The sequence below is a fragment of the Chaetodon trifascialis genome, chromosome 3, assembly GCF_039877785.1.
Source record: "Chaetodon trifascialis isolate fChaTrf1 chromosome 3, fChaTrf1.hap1, whole genome shotgun sequence".
NCBI lineage: Eukaryota > Metazoa > Chordata > Actinopteri > Chaetodontiformes > Chaetodontidae > Chaetodon > Chaetodon trifascialis.
Genome location: NC_092058.1, coordinates 18,121,473 through 18,137,934, shown reverse-complemented (window position 1 = coordinate 18,137,934; position 16,462 = coordinate 18,121,473). Strand labels below are relative to the sequence as shown.

Genomic DNA, 16,462 nt, shown 5'->3' with positions numbered 1-16,462 from the left:
GTCTAGACTGAACTTTCTTGCTTAAACAAGTCAAATCTTTTGAAACAACCCTGGAGATAATGACTGTGTATTGACAGAGACAGTTGTCTCTCTATATGCGATAGGTCTGTTTCTTTGCCGAGCGGTAGGGGGCGATCATGGTGCTTCAGTTCCTGCAGTAAATTAGTCGTAGAAGAACAAACAGGCTACGCAGGTGTTTACGTTTTTCCGACTTCCGTAGCTGGTCAAAGCGCAACAACGTTACTGATCTAACGTCAAGTCCAAAAATTGAGAAGAAACTCTCGGTCATGTTTCTCATTTTTACCTTAGTATTAGAGATGCTTGACAGATAAATATTATTAACGTCGTTTGCTGTCCACTGTCAGCGCTGTATCGCGAGTTTTCCTCACCCATCGCAGGCAAAGCTAAAGCTAAAGCTAGCGGTGTGTTAGCAGCAGGTCAGCGGCGGTGGACATAGTTCAATAAATCATCGTCCGATCCGCACTTTGTCCATTGTTAATTTAGATATCAAACAAAGCAGTCATGGCAACTAGGCGTCTGACCGATGCCTTCTTGTTAATGCGGAACAATGCAATCCAAAACCGGCAGATATTGGCTGAGCAAGTGAGTACATACGACCCCCGTCTGAGTACACGTAGCAATGCTGCGGTGAGTGGTCTGCATCGTTTTGACATTTTTACTGTGTGTGTTTGCATATAGCCAGTCACTGAGTCACCGTGTTAGCTAGATATAGTTGTGTGTTAGTAGCTGTTAATCATTAGTCAGGAAGACCTCTACACCGGTACTGTGTCTGTGCCCCGTAATGTCACCTCAGGACTGATTAATGTGATGGAGGAGGATGAAGAGGGCTGTGCAGGCACGTTATTCACCTCTTAATAGCTAATTGTCTACATTAGACGTATAAAATGAAAATGAAACCAGCTAAGTAGTAGTCTGTATTCTCTTATTTATAAGATAAAAAAATAAGTTTGTAAATTGGGTGGGATTTGGGGAAAGTTAGAGCATGTTTTCTACTGTCCGCATAGTAATAGTGTGCTGTGGCGACTACATAGTAATTTCATGAATATAATCTAGATAAAATTGTGCCTGTAACCTGTAAGTGACTGTTCGACTAGAATGAAGCTGGTTTTCCCCTGCGCTAAAAAAAGTGTGACAATCTGTGAAGGATTGCTATATAATATTCCTGATAACTACTGGAGCTGCAATGATTCATCAATTAGTTGTCAATAATGAAATGAATTGGCAACTATTTTGATAATCAGGTAATCAGTTTGAGTGTTTTTAAGAAAAAAAAGTCTAAATTCTTTCTTTCTTTCTTCTTTTCATTCTTCACGACAGTAAAATGAATATCTTTGGTCAATGGATAAAAGAAGACATTTGAGGATGTCATCTTGGGCTTTGGGGAACACTGTTGAACATTTTCACCATTTTCTAACATTTTATAGAGCAAACAACTAATCAGTTAATCGAGAAATTAATCGACTGATTAATGGACGATGAAAATAATTGTCAATTGCAGCCCTAAAAACTACTGGTTGTCAGCTAGAACTACTCATATCATGTGGCCCCTTTCACCAGTTCTTCTGATACCATGGCTGTCTTGTCCCCAGAATTGTTCATCAGCACAAAGCTTCCTCATTATGTGGAACGACAAAATAGTGCACCAGAGATTGTTGTGCCAGTTGAAATTGAGCCATCAGCCCCCTATGACTGAATAAACTTAACTTGTAGCAGAAACAGTGAGTTTTATCTTGACATTGAGGATGTCGTGTGCGTGTCAGTGTCAGGTCTGTACCAATCCAGTGGAAAATTGCAAATTAAGTCTCTACTAATTATTTATTCAGTCATTTTCAAAATCCTGCCAATGACTATTTGCACACTGTCAGTGAAACTCTGTTTCACTTTGTAATACTCCAAAGCATGAGGGAGTCAATATACTCTCTGGAAGCTTGAGCAGGGGCAGGTCACAGCTCTCCTGTGCTTCTCTTGCGTTGAGTGAGGAGACCAGGTGATGGATGCACAGTGTAGCAAGCAGCTGTAGGGTCCGTGTAACCATTCACACACAGTTGTGGTAAATTCGTTGCTGCACCCTGAGGCATTGAACATGTGAGGATATCTTATCTGTTGAGTTGAGGATTTCTGTACTACATTTCTCAAAAGATGCTACTGAGCAGGGTGATGGCTTCTCCTAACCCTCGTTTTTTGGTCTTCCTGTGGCTCCTGGATGGACACTGTCTGTCAGTGCATCTCCGTTTATGACGCAGTGTGGAGTGCTGGGGTACCTCAGGACCATCAGCATGTAGGCTCAGAGTGAAAACCCATAGCAGCTCTGTGGCCTGGTACTCCAGAGCTGAGAGCATTTTTGTTGGGCGGATGAACAGCTCATACAGTCATTGCTTTCATTTCTCTCATCTAGATCAAAAAACATCTCTCATTTCTAACTCAGTCGGTCTCCTGCATTCTTACTAGAGCACTGTCGTGAGGTGATGCTGTTGATGTGGGATCCTGTTTTTTAACTTCAGCTCTGTTTGCACCATCATCCAATGTGTTTTTTTAATGGATAGCTTTAGACACAATATCTGTTAGCTTTGCCATTGATAGTTTTTATGAGCAGTAAAGCGATTTCTGCCCAACAGCCCTCCTTTGACCCCTTTCCTGACACTTATTACATCATTCCAACCATGTTGTGTGTTGTGTAGCTCAAATGGAGATGTAAAATTTTGACAGTCTTATATCTCACTTGTCTTGTGCTGTGTCTGTTCACTGTCTGTTTAGTCTTGGTGTCCTTGTATCAGGCTTCATCCATGTATGTTATCAAACTGTGTTCATTTAAATGTCTCTGTGCTCCCCTCCAGTGTCACAGAGAAAATGTTGGTACTGTCTTTGGTGGTAAAATTCAATTTGAAGTGGAAATGATTTAGTATTTTTAGAGCAGTCGACCACAGTCAAGCTAACAAAGTGAAACCTGAAAAAAATATGTAACACAGGTGTTTTTTATTTCTGCTTTGCTTTAAGCCACTTTGTTATCCAGCAGTATGCCACTTCCATTTCAGAGTGGTACAATTATGACACATTACATATCCACAGGCTGAACAATATTTGCAGATTAAAGGCAGTGACTCAGCAAGCTGCTTTGTTTGACATTTGAATATGCACATTCAGCTTCCTGAAGCTGCTGTACACTCAGGTTTAAAATAACTGACTTTGACAGAAAAATATTAAAGTCCCGCTCATTTCAAATCTTCTTAAAAATATCTCCTTTCATTTTGTGAAACTCGGCCATCTCAGGTCATCTTGGGGCTCAGCCATTTCAACCTCTGTCTTTACTCTCTACTTCTAATGATTTCTTTAGGGGGAATTATTGTGCAGTGAGTCTGAGGAGAAGAATTATTTATTTTTGTATTCACACTGTAGTTTTACACTTAAGTACATAGTAACACAAACTCAGGACAAATGTGAATATGACCGTATGTACCTCTGCTGTGCAGCAAATATCATTCTCATTTCAAATTTTCATTAGTTGGTAGGGGGGTGGGGGCTGCAAAAACACTTTTGGTATCAGCTGCTGATTTTCTGGGGCTCACTTTCTGTCACTTCTGTTTCTCTCCTTTTCCTTGTTCTATATTGGATGGGACCACTCTGCTATCTGCAAATCACATTAGGAGCTTGACGAGGTACTGTTGTTTCCCTTTGTGGTAGAACTAATTAAGATGCATAAAATGGTATACCATCATCTTCATGTTGAATTATTATATAAAATGTTCTAATAGAATAATTGTGGGTTGTTGGGGGGTTTTTTTGTTTGTTTGTTTTTTTTATTTTTTTCAAAGTTGGCTGATGACCGAATGGCCTTGGTGTCAGGAATTAGTCTGGATCCTGAAGCTGCCATTGGAGTCACCAAGAAACTTCCCCCCAAATGGATAGAGGGGGTCGATGAGGTATAAATAAAGAGACCTATCTGAGGCCGACCCATTCAAAATATCCCTGTTTAATCTAAAGCTCACTGATACATCTGCTTTGAATCCTGTTATCTTAAATCATTTGTGTACAAAGACGTCACATGGCTTTTAACCATCCGGCATTCCCTTTCAGATCCAGTATGACATCACACGGGTTCGGCAGAAGATGAAGGAACTGGCCTCACTTCATGACAAGCATATGAATCGTCCCACTCTTGATGACAGTAGTGAAGAAGAGCATGCCATAGAAATCACTACACAGGAGATCACACAGGTACAGTAATTCACCAGTCTAGTAATAGCGGTTAAAAAGTAAACACCTGAACCCTCTGAACCACACAACCTGCCAGCGATTTTGAAAGATGTGTTTTCTTTCTTTTTTTTTTTCTTTTTTTTTAAAAAGGCAAAATTACACCATTTATCAAAGCCAGAAAAAAGAAAAGAAAACATCATTGGATTTTTGCATTTCTGACAGTCCTTGAAACAAATCATGTTCATTTTTGTCAGGAAAAATAACCAAATGTAACCTTAAAATCACTTTATTCTGCGTGTCTCTTTAAAATTTGGGCAAAAATAAACACCAACTAGACCCTGTAAAAAAACGTTATGTTTGCGCTCCTCAGCACAGCTGGACAACCTTAATGGCTTCTCACGTGACAATAATTCAATGAAAAGTTGCCTGCAGGCTGTGTTTACACAAAGCAGACAGGAAAGGTTGCAGAAATGTAAGTATAGCATGTGGAGCCCTTACTCGCTTTTACTTTTCTTTTTGTAAAAAACAGCATACAAAATATATTTTTTCATTCTATTTGTCATTAAAACTCTGCTATACTACACAAAAGACAGTTTTCCCACCATCTAACCACGATTGCGATGTTCCCATAGAGGTGCAGGACTTATCCTGTATATTGCAGTGAAAATTGAGCCCACAGTGAGTAAAAATGTCAAGAAACTGGGGTTCAGAGGGTTAAAGGCCTTTTTCCAGTGGAAACACTGCCTGAACTTGAGCATTTTTTCAATCATTTCAATTGGCAAGTGAGAGCTTGATAGAGTACAGATTGTCTTATTGTTTGAGGGGTTGTAATGGACACGTGACAGCATTTCATGTTGATTTTTGATTTGAAAGGAAACATGGGGTTCGTTTCTGCTCCCTCACTAATGTTGTGCCGATTGCAGATGTTTCATCGGTGCCAGCGAGCTGTGACAGGGTTGCAGTCTCGTTGTGGCCACTGCACCGAGCAGGAGGAGAGGCTATTGAGAAACGTGGTCTCGTCCCTGGCACAGAGCTTGCAGGAGCTGTCCACCAATTTCAGGCACACACAGTCCAGCTACCTAAAACGTAAGAGCTGCAGTAAGGCTGTGATTGGTCCTCCTACGTACTCATTCCTCACTGTTGCTTCACAAGCTGTTTTTCATGCCATCTAATCTTCACGTCATTCGATTACATTCCAGGTATGAAGAATCGGGAGGAGAGGTCAAAGCATTTTTTTGACTCTGGACCCCTAATGGAAGAGGATGAAGATTTAGCTGTATATGACAAGGTGACCTGCTTTTTAAATTTCATCCAGTCGTTCAGATAAACCCTAGTGAGAGTTCAACACAAGCATCCTGGATACAAAGCAGAAATACTAAGAGAGAGAAGAAAAACACACCATTAAAAGTCTGGATGAGCAGTCACTTTTTATTAATCCCCATAAAAGATAAAGAATGGCATAAATAAAGTATACCTTTGGGGGAAAAGCAAAAGTTTCTACTGTCACAAAGCAGTGGAACCGAAAGAAGACATTATAGAGACATTGGCACTGTATTATTATTATTTAGTTATCATAGTAGAATTTAGTCCTAAACATGGTGGTAAGATAGTTCAAGTCTGTGCATGACTCCTTCACATCTTGTGCCTCTGTCATCGGGGTGCATGCCAAAACCTACTGAGTGTTATAATGAATTACATTTGAAGATGGCCAATTTAGAAGCTTTGTGTTATATTTGTTGAAATAGAATGAAAATTGTTCTGAGTACTGTCTATTGGGGCTGTGGCTACATGTGTACGGAGTAATAATTTTATTACTGTAAAATCACTTTCTTTCTTTCTTTCTTTCTTTCTTTCTTTCTTTCTTTCTTTCTTTCTTTCTTTCTTTCTTTCAGGGGTTCACAGACGACCAGCTGATGATGGTGGAGCAGAACACGGTTATGGTTGAAGAGCGAGAGAGAGAGATCCGACAAATAGTGCAGTCCATCTCAGATCTGAATGAGATTTTCCGGGACTTGGCTGGGATGGTGGTGGAACAGGTATTTGAAGCAGTCCTGACACGCTCACACACACAATCAAATAACAGACTCTTAATCATGCTGTGAGTTCAGCCACTGAGCTACCAAAGACAAAGGCTCTTGTCCTCCATGTATGGGGGTGGGGGGGTTGTCAGTGACTTTCCCTAACGATTTCCAAAATGTAAGGCATCCTGACACATTCACATTGCATATTTTGTATCAACAAAGCTTGAATGAGATTTATGTCAAAGCAAACCTGAGGTGAGAATATAGGTTTCTGTTTGTGATATAATAATATTAGCTATGTTTAAAATAAAGTGTCTACTGCCAAAATAATGTTCCCCTGCTAACAAATTCCCTCTTCTTCTTCCTCAAGGGCACCGTTCTTGACAGAATTGACTTCAACGTGGAGCAGGCTTGTGTGAAAACAGAAGATGGACTGAAGCAGTTACAAAAGGTAAACACAAAATGCTCATGTCTTCAGACTCATTTTGTTGTTTAGTTGACTGTCACCATTGTTACTCAGTTTTCACAGTTTGGTTTGTTATTAATTATGATTTCTATGTTTGCTTGGAAGCTAATAATGAATGCAACAACTACAACCAGCAGGGGAAGCATACAGTGGGCTAAAGACACAGTTATGATAAAATTTAGCATATTGATTGAAAACAGGATCCACCAAACTTCACAGCTTACAAATCTGTTTAAACTCAGTTTGTCACTTGATGTTAAAACGCAAAATGTTTTGCCTTTATTCATTAAATTGAAAGCAAGTGAAAAGCAGTATTTGACTTTTTTCCGTTTTCTTTGCAGGCGGAACAGTATCAGAAGAAAAACAGAAAGATGCTGGTCATTTTGATCCTGTTTGTCATAGTCATTGTTCTAATTATTATTCTTTTTGGAACAAAGTTTTAATTATGCATTCCTCTGGCTTTTGTTTTCTGTGTGGGTGCTTGTTGTGCATCTGTGTGGACTTGGACTCTGTCTTGGCTCTGCTTAAAACAAAGCTGGTTGCCTGTCGTACCCACCAGGAAACGAAGAAAAAGAAATAACCCACATCTCTTTGAGGGTGCACTTTGGGCAGTGTGGAGATCTTTTTTTGTGCTTGATTTTAATGAAAGAAACAATCAACAGTCTGTTTGAGCCATGGCTGTTTTATCAAGTGACTCGCACCCAAATCGGCGAGACTCTGTGACAGAGGTTTGAGACCCGACTGTGTTGACATATGTGTCTTAACAAAACACATTGTGGTGTGTAAAAATGGACAACCAATGTTTAAATGCTAAAGCAGAGCATCCTCTGCTTGAACTCCAAGCACGAATTGTGACGTCTGTTGTGTGACAATGCCTCATTTCTGTCCAGTATCATTGCAAGCATCTTGTGTCTGTGAGGAACATGTGACAAGAATGAGTGTTTGTGGAAGCAAAATATGCAGTAGATGTCATTTTACTGCAAATTCATTCTCATCCCAACATTGCATTTATGTTCCGGCTCAGTATTTTACCTTGGAAGACTAAAAGAAAATGTTTTGTATTAGAAGCATCAGATATGATCAGAATGGTTATTCAGCACTAAATATTCCTTTGGTTTAAGGACCACCTTGTTTTTTTTTTTATTTAGTACATTACACCACAATTCAATAATAATGAGATTGTGTCACTCCACTGTTTGCCTGAGGAGGGTGTAGACAGCCATGAGCTTCTGCCCAATTCATCCTTTAATCTTAAAGTACTACCGTCTCACACCTGCTGCACTTTTCATGAAGTGCTCATTTTAAAACCGTTGTTTTTGTCTTTCATGGTCCTTACATAAAGTGCTACCTTTTTTCTTGCAGTTTGCACATATTGAGGCCTGAGGGGGAGGGGGTTGTGTTATGGATGTAATACTACTGTCATCTGTACGATGAAAAGAATTATTTATTTTTTAATAACTTCAAATAATGAAGACGCTCTGAGGTGTTCTGTCTCAGGCAGAACTACTGTATAGTGAGTAAAGTATCTTAAGTCTTAACCCAGCAGTCATCGTCCTTTACTCTGAGAAAACTGTGATATAGTCCAGCACAAGCACACATGAAGACAACATTATGATTTTGTTTTTCTTTTCAGATTGGACACATTACATTTTATTTGGCTGTGTTGGAAGTTCTTGTGCTTTTTCTCCATAAAGACTGATAAGCTGAAATGATGACTCTACACTTTATACACCTGTTCAGATTATCTTTTGTCATTGATGTGAAGTTGTGTGTGAAAACTGCTTGTCCTAGTGGTATTCTATTTAAGTTTTGTTTTCCAAACAAAACCAGTGAGCAGACAGGAAATTGTTTTTGTTTTTTGTTTTTTTTTGTTTTTTTTTAAATAAACCTGGAACATGATGCAGTTTTGTGTGTTTTGAACTGCAGCAAATAATGTAGAAATATAGATGAAACAAGGTGAATATGCAGGCTAAAGGAAGATGGAGGTGACTTTTTTTTTGTGACGCAAAAAATGAGGGATGTTACCGTTGCTCTGATTGTCAAAAATTGAATGGTGGATTATATCTAGATTTATCCCCCAAATAATATCAGCAACACAGGATGTACAAAGGTGAAGTATAACATGTAATCAGAGCATTATTTTACTCTCCTTCATGCCTAAATATTGTAACACACTGAGGACTGCACTATTTACATGTGTCTGGTGCAGAGTGTTCCTTTGGAGTTATTTCGGGGTTTCTGATAGGTCCTTTAACCCGGAAACTAAACTGTTTTGCACTTCAAATCAAAAGCCTCTTTAATACCCTACAAACACTACTGAGGTAGCTAAAACTACACACCCAGATGCTACATGTTGATCAAATGTAAGGACAATATAATTCATTGCTGTCTCTCAGGAAGTGTAAGCTAAGATTAAAAAGCAGAAACACTACTTAGTTAAACTAACAACTGACATCACCTGATAGTTAACCACAACGTTAAACAGATAGCGTCAAACTAACTATTCTCATTTTATACTAATTTTACAACAGCCCCTAGCTGTCTTCGTTCCTCATATAACTTATACGTTATTTAGTAGCTAGCAAAGGGAGATATGCTTCCATTAGCTCGCTAGCAGCTAATGCTAATGCTTCTTGACCTGGAAAGCGAGCAAACGTAAAGCTCGTCAGTCCTCGTGCTCATTTACGTGAAGTTATCTGACAGTATCGAGGGGACCCATTTAATTCACCAGCCATGATTTGTGCAGGGGATGAAGACGACCCGTTCCCTGTTGACGATGGTCTGTTTGCTGAAACATTTTCTCAAGAGACCGTATACAATTTAGTCGGTGAGGAGCTGAAGATAAGACAGCTGTTCGGTGCCAACCTCGGCGTGGCTGCACCGGTGTGGGAAGCCGTAAGACCAGACTTGTTTCCCGTTGACGTGATGAAAATAAACCTGCTCAGTTAGTGTCAGTGTTGTCTTAAGGTGAGGGTGTGTATTTGTGTGTGTACACAGGCGTTACACCTGTGTCGTCACCTCGGGGAGCGGTCGGTGGAGCTGAAAGGAAAGCGCATCATAGAGCTGGGAGCAGGGACTGGTGTGGTCGGGATCTTGGCAGCACGCCTCGGTATGTGCGTCGTTGCTCCCTTTAAGTTTGTCTGCGGTGCATTCAAGGTCCTGATTATGGATGGCATTATGGGCCGCTGAAGTTTTCCTGACTGGTTGTACATGTACATGTGAAGTTGTTTTCTAACGTCGGGCTCTGTGCTTGTCCATTGGAGAAGTCTGTCCATGCTCAGCTATCCGTGGTTTCATCCACACGTCCAGTCCTTATTTTATGCAACTCACACTTTCTTCCTCCAGAGACAACACAAACGTGCTGCAGCTGCACAGCAGGTGTTCCTCCTTCAGTGTCACTGTTCAAAAATTACCAATCACTTGTTCAGCATTATCCTGAGGTCTGTTACAAACACAGTACCTGGATACATCTATCTGTAAGTAAGATTTACTTGCAGTGTGTTTCATATGTTTTCAGGTGCACTGGTGACCCTCACAGACCTTCCTCTGGCCCTCCCACAACTTCAGGCCAATGTCTCTGCTAACATGCCGTCCAGTGGTTGGCCTGCCACTCTTCCCACCATCCTCCCCCTGTCCTGGGGTGAAGACCACCTGAACTTCCTCTCTGACTGGGATCTGGTGCTTTGTGCAGATATAATTTACCTCCCAGAGACTTACCCACTGCTCGTGGAGACATTAGCTCATTTGTGCAAGAATGGGGCTGTGGTATACCTCTCGTCCAAAATGCGCAAAGAGCACGGGACTCCGCGCTTCTATGAGGACTGTCTGCCAAGCAGATTTAATGTGGAGCTTGTGAACCGCGATGACAAACAAAACATAAATATCTACAGGGCGTCTCTGAGGAAAGGCCAGTGACAGCAGCGAAGATCTGCAACAGGTCTGAGACTGGGATTAGTTGCTGTACTGAGACCAGTTATGACTCTTGGGTGCCTTTTTAAAATGTATTTAAAGAAACAAACACCGAAAGCAGGATGTGCATTATGCAGAATGCTCAGCGTTCAGGAACAACAGCTGATGATGATCCAATGATGATGTCTTCATTCAGTTTGTCACTTAAAACTAAATTTAAAATTAAATGTTTGCGCTGGGCTTAATGTCAGAAGCGAGGTCAGAATTGAGTTAGCATGGTCTTTATAGACATGCACCAGATATTGGATCATTGTTGAATAACTACTTTGTGTTTACATAGTGGACTATTCAAATAAAGTGGTACTTTTATTTCAATATTTATATGGCTATTACAGTGACCATTTTCAGGCACTTGAGAAATCTGTAACATCCTATTTATATTTAACTTGTCATAACTGAGACTGTTTTAATGTTACAAATAAAATGTCATTTGTCTTCAGTGAAGTACTCACTTCAATGACAATGGCCTTCAAAACCTGTTTAAAGTGTGATTTTGGATGGGTTTTTTTTTTTTTTTTTATGAATTTTAGACTTCCCTTGTGCACCATGTGTCCTCTTAACTCCAGTTAAGCAGATAATTGCCACCTTAGTCAGTTGTGTTTTCAGTGTAAATAAGTTCCACCCTCCTCTTCTCCAAATGAACAAACAACAAATTGGAAAAAATGATCCAAAACTAGATTTTAATGGAGCTGATAATGGTAGATGTGGCATCAATACAAGTGTTGTGAAAACACTTTAAATATAGTTTACAACCTGTCTCAAGTTCTCATTGTGATTTTATATAAGACAGCTCTATGCTGCGTTAACGCCATCTGAATGTCAGTCAGCCGTCCAGAGTGACTCGGTCTCGGCCTCTCTTGTCTCGACTCGTTTTCACTGAGACTGGGATCTGCTCTGCCGTTACAGCTTCAGGCTGGAGTGCAGATCTGCTCATAATCACTGGAGATTTCAGGTTCTTCCTTCAATCCGCTGTTTCATCATTTGGACTCCATGTTGTCACCGTCAAGAGAAAAGCCTCACAGTGTTATCAGTGCATTTCTTGAAAAATGGTCAACTGCTCCTCTCAGGCAACGTCTGCCCAACCTCTGGAGTTAAAATGTCATATTTCTTTTCCTTGCTCTGATTGTCCTCCTTGTTAGAACACTGAAGTGTCTCACCAGATGGTGATGGTTTGGTTTCTGCAAGGATGTCAAAGAGATCTAAACTGCATTACCTTCAGATTAGATTGAAAACAAGTCACATGATCACAGCTTTAAAGGACCTTTCTGCCAAATTGACCATATTTTTTGAGACACGTCTGTATTTGTGTTTATGCCTGTGGTCTTCTGGCTGCTTTGAAGTGGATGATATCTTTGGGAGTTATTTCTGATGTTGCCACTGTCAAAGACATCTGATCAAAGCTCATTCACGTGTAACAGATTTATTGAGTTTGAGTGTTAAACTTAGTAAATAATTAGTGTTTTTCATTTCGTTTTTTTGCTGTTGATATCCAACACAACATTGTTTTCACTGAGGTACATAAAACCCAAAACAAAGTTCATCCGATCCCCGACTATTCTGTCAACATCAACAGATTGGCCTCCCTGCAGCCCGCTGTCTGTGCTACTTCATCCCCTCTCTCCTGCTCTCTGCTGATGTACATACTTTCTGTTCAGAGAAGGAAAGCCTGTTTGTTACGCTGGAGAGTTTCAAAGAAAGGGAGACAGCCCGTCCGCTGCCCATCTCTCCCTCTGCTGCAATTCAGCCGACAAAACAACAGATCCCTATCTCTATGCAGAGTCTGCTCTCCATCACGCCGAGCACCTCCCACGCGTGTCATGCACAGTGCAGATCGCTGGTTTTGCTGTTATTCATGATTATTTGGCTAAAGTTATGAAAACTATGCATTGCTTGGAAGTGGTGATGTTGAGGGCCATTTGAGACGACAGGAAAACATCAAATTAGGACAAAAAAAAATTTACAACATACATTTACCAATTAAATCAAAACCGTTTCTCTTGTATTCTAATTATCAGCCTGAGTACAACATTACCATTAATCTCAATACAATGATGTCTTTTTCACCTGCAGCTGTTGTATGCATAAAACTCTACAGTGGAATTCACATAAAATGTGTCTATTTGCATTTTTAGATTTAATTATGTCTCTATCTGAACTAGATCCCATGTTAAATTTATACATGCTGTAAAAAAAAATCTGACTCCAACGTTGCCTTCACCTTAATTTTGTATGACTTTAAAGAGGAAGGATGCAGCTAAAGATTGTATTTCTAAAAACCTGATTAAAAAATTCCTCAGTGGTATTTGAACTGTTGGCTGGATGAGAGGAGGACGGGCTTACTGTGACAGGGGAGTGTGTGTGTGTGTGTGTGTGTGTGTGTGTGTGTGTGTGTGTGTGTGTGTGTGTGTGTGTGTGTGTGTGTGTGTGTGTGTGTCTAGAGTGGGAGGGGAACTGAAAACCACTGTCCTCTTAAAACAAGTTGGCCTGTTTGGACTTCATTAGACCTGATATCACCTCATGAGCAGCAAGGACTATAATCTGAAAACAGTAATTAAAGGTACGTGTTGTATGTGTGCACCATTTATACAGTATCTATGTTGCAAATTTGTTTTTGCATATTCACCATAAGAATACTAATATATCTTTTGAGCCTGTTTTTAAATCTTCTGCATTTTAAGAACATACTGAAACTGTTATGTTTTATATATATGATCCTCTTTTTTTTCCACATTTCAGATCTGCATATCAAACCAAAAAATGGAGTTCTGGCCTGAGAATCAGGGGCAATCAGCTCTATACTCCAGATTTGGTACCATTCCTGGGAGAAACTGTACACATAAGTGAGTTCAGTGCTATCATTAGGTTATCAATCAGAATAATATTTGGACAAAACAGGCTGTTGCCATTTTTATAAGCTTGTTTGACAAACTTACATTTCATTTGTATTGCACTGTACTGAAATCTAACAGCTAGGGGACAAAATTGCCAAACAAAGAGTCTGCAGACACTGGATGTAACCCCTGACTAACTTCGATACTGACTAGTTACTGCAAATATCTATAGATAGCTGTTATAATCATGAGAAACTGTACAGTTTTTAGCTCTTGTTGACATTATTTTCACTTGTTAGATATCAGCATTGGATCATTCTGATACAGTGAAGCCATACCAAAAGCAAAATCAGTGTTATCACAAAAGTGTCATGGGAAGATTTTCTGACGCACAGCATATCAAGAAATTGTGGAAGACAGCTTTGCAGAATTTCTTTGAATTTTCTCACATATTCTTCCACCATTTTACCCCCAGCTACCATGACAGACATCAGGCAACCCATTATCCACTATACTACGGTGAACAGCAGGATCAAGGCAGAGAGTCCAGTTACTGGACTGTACCAGGATCAAGAACAGGAGGGGCTCCACAGGAGTACACTCAGTGGACAGATCAAGAGCTGACCACTGCTGCTTCCTCTCACTTCCCTTTCATTCTAGACCGTCACCCTCAACACCATCAGGACCTTGGAGAATATCAGCCGCATGAAGCTAGAGACAGAGAGTGGACAGCAGCTCAACGAGCGGCGAGGCAGTATGAGAGAGGATTTCTGAGGGAGGGATGGCAGAGGAGGTGGGAGCCCTGCAGTCCTGTCCGCTACAACAGGGAAGTTTGTACTAAGAGGAGCGACAGCAGCTATCGAGAGCTGGAGGCTTGGGCAGCTCGATACAGCCATTCACTTCCAAGGAGGAGACGTATAGAGGCAGAGTTGAGGGGTGCCTCTCAGGGGCTGTTGGAGAGCAGCAGGACTCCAGAGAGGGATAGCAGGAGTGGGACAGATCCTCGAGTTGCAGCACTGCAACAAGTCATACAATCTGGGAACATCAGAGAATCAGGACTGTGGGAAAGAGGAGGCAGACAGCATGCTCCGACCTATTATCCATCACAAACTCCTGCTACCGACACAGGCCACATGTTGGACATGAAAGAAAAGACCAACTACCAAAGAAGGGCTTTCAGCCAGCCTCCAGGCTATATTGCTCCTCCTCCCTATAACAGCCCACATAAAAGCTCTCCTGTATTGCCCCACAGTGACACCAGTTGGGAGCAGGAAGGTAAGAGACAAACCCATTGGTCACAGCCCACACTCAGAAAGCAGGATGTCTCTGTAGATCACAGAAAAGGAGAGAAGGAGGACTTTACAAAACCAGATGCAACTCAATATACCTTCCCAGAGCTTGAAGGACTAAAGCACCGACGACAGGAAACAGATGCATTACAGGCAAGCAGTCCTATTAGTATCCAGAAACCAGACATACCATGTGAGGGTGTGTTGTCTTTGCAACAGCCACAAGTGTTACAAGCAGCTCAGAATAAAAACATAACTGAGGAACCATCCTCCAAAGTCATTGAAGGAAGGAAGTTCAGATTAAACAAAAAGACAGGTGGGATGACCATATTCTGCTTGGTATCTCGAATAGCAGGCACCACAGAAACGCCAACTTTGCCACTTTGTACCTTCCAAACAAACATTCAAAACACAGGATTAGGAGGGGGTTCTACAGGTCTAAGCGACAGTGGTGACATTAATCAAAGACACAAACTTGCAGATGAGGTAGATTTCAGAGTGCCAACACTCACAGAGCAGTCAAATACTTCTGATGTGAGAAATCTCAAAGCCCAGCAGAAGGAGACACCAAGCTGTGTAGAAAGTGAGATGCATAAGGATAATCTGTCAAACAAAGCAGATACAGAAGTTGTTTCCCCAGACGATGTGAGGTCAAATGATGCTGAGTCTGCATTTGGGAGACAAGTTTCTCAGTCAGTGCAGCCAGTGTCAGTCAAGTATCCTTTGTGGAGGGAGCCTAGTTTCACAAGCAGGGCTGAAACTGAGAGTTCATCCACATGTTTGAAAGCAAACAGTGAGGAGGAAGAATCAGATCAGACAAACCAGAAGGACTCTGGTGAAGTTCATCCAATTGACATTGAGGTAAGAAGACTGGACATCAAGAAAGACACTGAATCAGAGGAGAGTAAGGGTTTACTGGTTATTGACACAACTTGTGTTGTTGTTAAAATGGAGCTGATTCCATCACCCAAGAAGGAGCATGTACACTATTTAGACTCCACACCACAAACTGAACACAGTCCACTTGATATTCAATCAACCGTCTCTCCTGAATGTGTGCAATCAAACAGTCAGCTGAAAAAGGATGTGGTAACTGACCAAAATGCAGAAACAGACCTCTTGCCCATTAATGAAAAACCTGAGACTGAACTAGACTCAGATCTTACAGAGAAAAAGGCACCCGAGAGAGAAAGTGAAATCTCTTTCCCCTGCACGTCATCATCTTCAGTTTCTGAAAAGGAAACTTTGGAGGAGCGTGCTGAAAGAATCCTAGGAATCTCCCTACATGACTCTGCCATTGAGCGGCAACCTGAAGATGCAACGTCACCTCTTGATTCATGTGTGGAGGACCAGGAAGTTGAACCTCCTCCGATTAAAGATAATGACATTCATGATGCAGCTGAAGAAACCTCAGAGAACAAAACAGAGGGGGAACAGTCACAGAATCAGTTAGAGGTTGGCCCATCTAAGGATGCCATGTGTTTGCAAGGGATCGATACCGAAGATCAGCAGGTGAATGAAGGTGGTGAGGATTTTGCAGGACCTCAGGAGCAGGGGTCTACTATGTCTGAGGAGACTGACCTTGACTCACAATTCAAAACAGACATCAAAGCTTCAACTGGAATTGAAATGAGTGAGGATCATCTGCTAAAATCTACTAGTGAAGAGGGTACA

General features: G+C 41.0%; 2 protein-coding genes across 5 annotated transcripts; both read left to right on the top strand.

The window, feature by feature from the left end:
* The first annotated feature begins 168 nt into the window (after positions 1–168).
* stx16 (syntaxin 16) lies at positions 169–8,601 on the top strand. Of its 4 annotated transcripts, none has more exons than XM_070959464.1 (8): positions 169–3,674; positions 3,831–3,938; positions 4,093–4,233; positions 5,136–5,298; positions 5,412–5,500; positions 6,105–6,248; positions 6,604–6,684; positions 7,041–8,601. In XM_070959464.1, the coding sequence occupies exons 2-8, from the start codon at positions 3,846–3,848 to the stop codon at positions 7,140–7,142; spliced, it is 813 nt and encodes a 270-aa protein (XP_070815565.1). In that variant the 5' UTR covers positions 169–3,674; positions 3,831–3,845; the 3' UTR covers positions 7,143–8,601. The 4 variants fall into 4 exon arrangements, with proteins under 4 accessions (XP_070815565.1, XP_070815564.1, XP_070815563.1 ...); XM_070959463.1 differs by having other exon boundaries at positions 172–655; XM_070959462.1 differs by having other exon boundaries at positions 385–603.
* A 678-nt stretch (positions 8,602–9,279) lies between these two features.
* Positions 9,280–11,148, top strand: LOC139328818 (EEF1A lysine methyltransferase 3-like). The gene is made up of 3 exons (XM_070958847.1): positions 9,280–9,594; positions 9,697–9,808; positions 10,217–11,148. The coding sequence occupies exons 1-3, from the start codon at positions 9,433–9,435 to the stop codon at positions 10,612–10,614; spliced, it is 672 nt and encodes a 223-aa protein (XP_070814948.1). The 5' UTR covers positions 9,280–9,432; the 3' UTR covers positions 10,615–11,148.
* Positions 11,149–16,462: the final 5,314 nt, after the last annotated feature.